Consider the following 6,997-nt stretch of genomic DNA (forward strand, 5'->3'; position numbering starts at 1 on the left):
TTCTTCTAAAGGATAATATCTTATTTTTATTAATTCAATTTTATAATATCCTATTGTTTCAAGTAGATGTTTCATTTCTTGGAAATTTTAACCTATATTCTGATGGTTTTAATAATTCTTCTTTAGTCCAGATTTTAAATGGTGTTATTGGTTTTCTAATCTTTTGATTTGTTCCTAATTGAATATTTTTTACTTGATTGCATAAGTCATCTATTTCATTTTTTCGATTTTCTTTTTCTTTTATACTGTTTTTTTACATAGTCTAGATTAGATAAGATAGTTTCTAATTTTAATAATTGTGTTTCTAGATTATTTAATTTCTTGATAATCAAATCCATCTTTGCATCCATCTTTGTTTTTATGATTCTGTTAATATTATTTCTTCTATTATTTCTTCGATGATTTGTATTGCTATCTTTAATACTCGTTAATACTCTAGTTATATTTTTATCTCTTTTTTATGAATATTTTTCGTTTTAAGATCTTAATATTATTTTATGATTTTCTCTATTGTTTCTTTTGATTTATTGATGTTTTAAGATTTATTTTTATTTCTTTTTCATTGGTTTGATTTAATTTGATGATTTATAATTATTTTCTTTTTGATAATTTTGTTGATATTGTTAATTTGATATTTTGTTGTTATTATATTTTCATCTTTTTATTTTTGTTGCAATATAATAAAATTTGATTTATTTTATTTTTATGTTTTTGCAATGATATTTATAAAACTGAAATAAAATTTGCAGAAAATATAATATACTTCTACTTTGTAGTAAATAAAAGTTACTACTACTTTGCAGTGCAACAACAAGATCCACAACATGTAATATGATAGAAGTTAAACTTGGCAAATAATTCTATTTGATCCATAATTATTGAAAGTAAAAACTTATTTTTGGTTTTTGTTGGTTTTTGGATTTTTATGGGTTTTTGAAAAATTATTTTCCTTTCACCATAGACATTCTCTATTGGCTCGTTCAACCCTACCGTCTTAGAGTGTACTAACCTTTCATTGTCTGCGGTACTAGGTCACTCTTGTAGAGTCTCCAGTTTCCAAAGCCTGAGTGTTCCACTTCACATAATTACTTAGAAAAGTAATTTTTTGCAATTCAAATGATTATCTTTTTATCATGTGAGAGTTCATCTTTTCCAACTTTTAGAGTTCAAACTTACCTCCACACTCTTTTTCCCCTAAACGGGCCTCCTGTCGCTTCGACGGGTACTTTTTGGTGTTCTCCAGTTTGTCTTACTCCTCATATTAGTGAGATTAACTCTTTTTACATAAAAGATTCATTTTTAAGCTCTAAATATTTTTTTCAAAAAATGTGTACAAAACTCATTTTCTTTTTAGATTTTTAGATAAAGGTTCATGGATCAAATAAAAGTCATACTACCAAGATAAAACTTACTATCTACATGTTGAGGGACCCCGTTAAGGGTTTTACCCCTACATGATAAATATTACCTTGAGGTTGTTGTTGAGGAAAGTTACTGTATCTTTGATACCACTAAAACCTATGTGGATATGCCACATCAACAAAGAGAGCCACGTGTTCATTCTTATTGACAAGTTCGCCTAGCCAACGTGGCATGTGCCATATCAATAAGAGTGGGCACTCTTTAATGGCGTGTCATGTTCGCATATATGTACATGGAGAGATGTATTAGTGTTAACATGGCAAATTCAACACTCATGTCATTAAAATCTTTCCAAAATCCTATCGGTACTCTTCCAATGAACACAAACTAAAGTTAAGAGACCAAAATAATACAAATTAAAGTTCAATGCTCAAAATAAAAATTAACTACGATGAGGTATTCACTCAAGATATTTACCCCCAATTTGAGATGGACAACTATATTTTGAGATAACATAGATTTTGTAAACCATTACTTAGATCAACTTATGAAATTAGTGCTTTCATAATTTTTTTTTTATAAGTACATCCTACATCATTGATCAATTACTGCAAAATATGTATATTTACGTTTTATAGTATTTTATTATAAAAAAATTAAAATAATATTTTTTTAACTAAAAACACTAGAAAATTACTCTCTCTCTACTTTTCTTTTAATCTTTAACCTACCCGATTACAGTAGCCACAATCTCTAAATCATTCTTAGCAACCTTGAAATCACTTATTAACAATCTAAGTTGTTGCCACTTGAACCAATGGGTACTTTTTTTTAAATATTTTAAAAAACCAATACAAACGGTTCAAATAACCTATATATTAATATATACATAGTGCAAGTGCCTCTTCACACAATGGGAAAAAAAAGAAAGGAACAATCCAAAGAGGCTCAGCTTCATTAGCAAAGTGACTTGACCGATCCAGCTGATTAGGTCCGCATCAACTCCGATCAAGTTCAGACCAACAAAACAAGGCAAATACAAATGAACGGCCAAGATCGTCCCAACAGCACCAAAGCCCTTCATAGCCCTTTATTGGTCCAAGATTAAGTTTTTCATGCTCCCATTGGTCCACGTCATCCCCAGTGACATGTGCCCCAAGGATCCGCTTAAACCGTCCTATAAATTTCCATTTATGTCCCCTATCTCCGCACCTCACTCGCAGAAAGCTCTTCAATAACGCGCACGAAACTCGAGAGAGGACGCGATCGATAGGTTCGCAGGAGGAGCAATGGATCGATCCTCGAGGAATCGAGGTTTCTTGGTGTTGCTTGGGCTTTTGATCTCAGGTATTTGCTCTTTCTCATCAATGTAGTGGGATTTCATCTGGTTTGCTCGTTGGATCGAGGCTTTCTTTGGTTTTTATCGGTTTTATAAAGCTTTGATGCTTGATAGTTATGCGGGGGTTTGATTTTTCCCATAGTTTCCATGTGATTTATGCTCGATTTGAGTGGAAAATCGTGTTTGCTTCTCTATGATTTCAATTTAATTTATTGATGCTTTTAATTCATCTTACTGTAGTCTCGGATGTGTTTGAATCCTTTTCGCAAAATAAATTGCTAAGAAAATTAGTAAAAAAATGGATCTTTTGCGATGCGGAAATGATATTAGTTAAATATATTTTTTTTTAAATTGTGCTTTTAGCTTGCTTTGTTATTGTTGGATTTCTTTGAATGGCATTTAGTGTCAAAACTAGGAGGTTGATGTGCTTCACTTTCAGCATGGGTGTGTTTATTAGAATTAATGGTTTTGGAGTTAGTTCTCCAAAAGCACAAACTTTAATTATATATGGCCCGGTATTCTTATCTTATGTATTTCTTTGTATTCTTTAAATTACATAAGAAATAGATTGATCCCAAAATAGCATATCCAAATTATAAGAAATCCTATAGAAGCTAGGTGCTTATCTTCATTTTTCATGGCAGGATGTTTGTTTGCATTCTCAATTGCAAAAGAAGAAGCTACCAAATTGGGAACTGTTATTGGAATTGATCTTGGTACAACATACTCATGTGTTGGTGTTTATAAAAATGGTCATGTTGAGATTATAGCCAATGACCAAGGGAACCGTATCACTCCCTCTTGGGTTGCATTCACTGATAGTGAGAGATTGATTGGTGAGGCAGCGAAGAATCAGGCTGCCGTGAATGCTGAAAGAACTATCTTTGATGTCAAAAGACTCATAGGCAGAAAGTGAGAAAATTTTTCTTTGACAGCTATGACATTTTGTTTTAGTATTGAATAGTACATGATTGTTCACTTCACTTGTGTATGTTCAACAGGTTTGAGGACAAGGAAGTGCAAAAGGATATGAAGCTTGTTCCATATAAGATTGTGAACAAGGACAACAAACCTTACATCCAGGTCAAGATTAAGGATGGGGAGACCAAGGTATTTAGCCCTGAGGAAATTAGTGCAATGGTTTTGACCAAAATGAAGGAGACAGCTGAAGCGTTCCTTGGCAAGAAAATCAAGGATGCGGTCGTTACTGTTCCAGGTAAATTTGAAAATTTTCATTTTTGAAGGGTTATTCTGATTTTCTTGTTACCGAGACTAACCTTTTCTTTTTTATGGTATTGTTATTTCTCAATTGTTCCAGCATATTTTAATGATGCTCAGCGACAAGCAACCAAGGATGCTGGCATAATTGCTGGTTTGAACGTGGCTAGGATCATCAATGAGCCAACAGCTGCTGCCATTGCCTATGGTTTGGATAAGAAGGGTGGGGAGAAAAACATCCTTGTCTTTGACCTTGGTGGTGGAACTTTTGATGTCAGTATCTTAACAATTGATAACGGAGTCTTTGAGGTCCTGTCTACAAATGGTGATACTCATCTTGGAGGTAGTATTCTGAAACTATGATCCTTGCTTACTGTACATTTTGAGAAGGCTAATTCACCTAGTTGAAAAATGATTAAGCAACAAGCAATTGAACTATCTTGCAGAGTACAAGCTTTAGACATGCAATTTTGAACTATAATTAATTAAGGCTCGCAAAATCTTACTACGAGTTTATCAAAACCAATAAAAATGCATACCAGTTCTGCTCAATGTATGCAATTGAAATTACAAAGTTCATTATTTCATTTAGATTTAACCACTGGGATGCTAAATACATTTGTTATCTGCAGGTGAGGATTTTGACCAAAGAATCATGGAGTACTTCATCAAGTTGATCAAGAAGAAACATGGCAAGGACATCAGCAAGGATAACAGGGCTCTCGGCAAGTTGAGGAGGGAAGCTGAGCGTGCCAAGAGAGCTTTGAGCAACCAACACCAGGTCCGTGTGGAGATTGAGTCTCTCTATGATGGTATGGATTTCTCTGAGCCACTGACCCGAGCCCGCTTTGAAGAACTGAACAATGATCTATTCCGGAAGACAATGGGGCCTGTGAAGAAGGCTATGGAGGATGCTGGTCTGGAGAAGAACCAGATTGATGAGATTGTTCTTGTTGGTGGGAGCACTAGGATTCCTAAGGTTCAGCAGCTTCTGAAGGATTACTTCGATGGAAAGGAGCCTAACAAGGGAGTAAACCCTGACGAGGCAGTTGCTTATGGTGCGGCTGTCCAAGGAAGCATTCTTAGTGGAGAGGGAGGGGAAGAAACCAAGGGTACCTAGATGGACTTCTTAATTAAAATTTAGAATAGCATCTTGTCATTTGTTGGTAATACATCCTCGTAATACATGTAGATATTCTTCTCTTGGATGTGGCACCCCTCACTCTTGGAATCGAGACTGTTGGTGGAGTGATGACCAAGTTGATTCCCAGGAACACTGTCATCCCAACCAAGAAATCTCAAGTCTTCACTACTTACCAAGATCAGCAGACTACTGTCTCCATTCAGGTATTTGTTCACAACGGTCCTATTCAACATATAGAAGAATGGTGAATTCATTGATAATGTTTGTCACACAGGTCTTTGAGGGTGAGAGAAGCCTCACAAAGGACTGCAGAATGCTTGGCAAATTTGATCTAAGTGGAATTCCTCCAGCTCCCAGGTTTGCTCCCTCACAGCATCATAATCATAACCAAAGCAGCCAACAACATATGTTTAAATAAATGATTTTTTTAAATTTATCAAACAGGGGCACTCCCCAGATTGAAGTCACATTTGAGGTCGACGCCAATGGCATCCTGAATGTCAGGGCTGAAGACAAAGGCACTGGCAAGTCTGAGAAGATCACTATCACCAACGACAAGGGCCGTTTGAGCCAGGAGGAGATCGACCGCATGGTTCGAGAGGCAGAGGAGTTCGCTGAGGAGGACAAGAAAGTGAAGGAAAAGATTGATGCCAGGAACCAGCTCGAGACATACGTCTACAACATGAAGAACACCATCAATGATAAGGACAAACTTGCAGACAAGCTGGAGAGTGAAGAGAAGGAAAAGGTGGATGCTGCTTTGAAGGAAGCTTTGGAGTGGCTTGACGATAACCAGAATGCAGAGAAGGAGGATTATGATGAGAAGCTGAAAGAGGTGGAGGCTGTTTGCAACCCAATTATCTCTGCTGTGTATCAGAGGTCCGGTGATGCCCCTGGTGGTGCTTCTTCAGAGGGTGAGGATGATGATTCACATGATGAGCTTTAAGTTTATGTCCTGGTTCGGAAGTTGCAGCTCTTTACCATTTTTTCTGGGTGTTTAGAGCACTGTAATTTTGTGATAATTTGAGCGCCAGGATGAAGAGCACGAGAGATTTCTGCTCTTTCTGCTGCTCGATATTATATTTTCCTTTTTATTTTGGTTTTTCCTTTAACTTTCCTTTTTAAACAATCTAGTGATGGCATCGTTTTCCTATCCATGTTAACAGGAAACAATTTTATGTGCATTTCTTGGTGGGGTTTCTTGTGTCATGTAATTTTCGTTAAGATGGCAAAATGTTTATAAAGCATATAGTACTTATAATGAATAAAAGTTTAGTATAAATTATTTTACAAATATACATTTTTTTCATCATTTATAATCAAATACTAATACATAATGGCGCATCAATCTCTAGCATATGATTACAAAATCATTATTTTATATTATTTTAGGATTTTTATAGGGTGAAACCATTTATCTCAACCAACCGCTCACCTGTCCGGGAAAGATTTTACCGTTCTTCTCATGTGAAGGTGGGGTTTTTTTTTTTAACATAAATAGTTTTGCAGGGTATGCAAACGAAATTCCCCATTATAAAATTTGATTTTATTTATAAAAATACAAACCGATATATGTTTTGGATAATACGTCCACGAAAATGTCAAACAATTCATCATTTTCGATACTATCATTTTTAATGTTATAAAATTAAAAATGATGAATTGTTTACTGTTTTCAAAACTTTTAAACCACAACAGCTAATATTTTACCGGTATTTCAATGCTTTTCAGTGCTTATAACACTTACCTAGCAAATTTAATATTTTGGTGAGACTACACCCAAAATGTACCAGTTATATCATTTTCAAGTGCTAGTTAAATAGCTTGAAAAACGATGATAGTTTTAAATGTTTAGAATATTATAACCTTGAAAATGTGCCAGGTGGAGGGAGTTTTGCCTAGTGTCAACCATCTCCTCTCCAAGTGGTAGTAAC

The 6,997-nt window shown here is 35.0% G+C and overlaps 1 protein-coding gene across 1 annotated transcript; it reads left to right on the plus strand.

Annotated features, from left to right (window-relative positions):
• The first annotated feature begins 2,579 nt into the window (after positions 1-2,579).
• On the plus strand, positions 2,580-6,247 carry LOC120260326 (luminal-binding protein 5-like). Its single transcript, XM_039267763.1, has 8 exons — positions 2,580-2,709; positions 3,346-3,613; positions 3,703-3,917; positions 4,020-4,262; positions 4,552-5,031; positions 5,112-5,266; positions 5,338-5,420; positions 5,508-6,247. Exons 1-8 carry the CDS (start codon positions 2,652-2,654, stop codon positions 6,007-6,009), a joined length of 2,004 nt encoding a protein of 667 aa, XP_039123697.1. The 5' UTR covers positions 2,580-2,651; the 3' UTR covers positions 6,010-6,247.
• The last annotated feature ends 750 nt before the right edge of the window (positions 6,248-6,997 follow it).

Source organism: Dioscorea cayenensis, chromosome 1, assembly GCF_009730915.1.
Source record: "Dioscorea cayenensis subsp. rotundata cultivar TDr96_F1 chromosome 1, TDr96_F1_v2_PseudoChromosome.rev07_lg8_w22 25.fasta, whole genome shotgun sequence".
Lineage (NCBI taxonomy): Eukaryota > Viridiplantae > Streptophyta > Magnoliopsida > Dioscoreales > Dioscoreaceae > Dioscorea > Dioscorea cayenensis.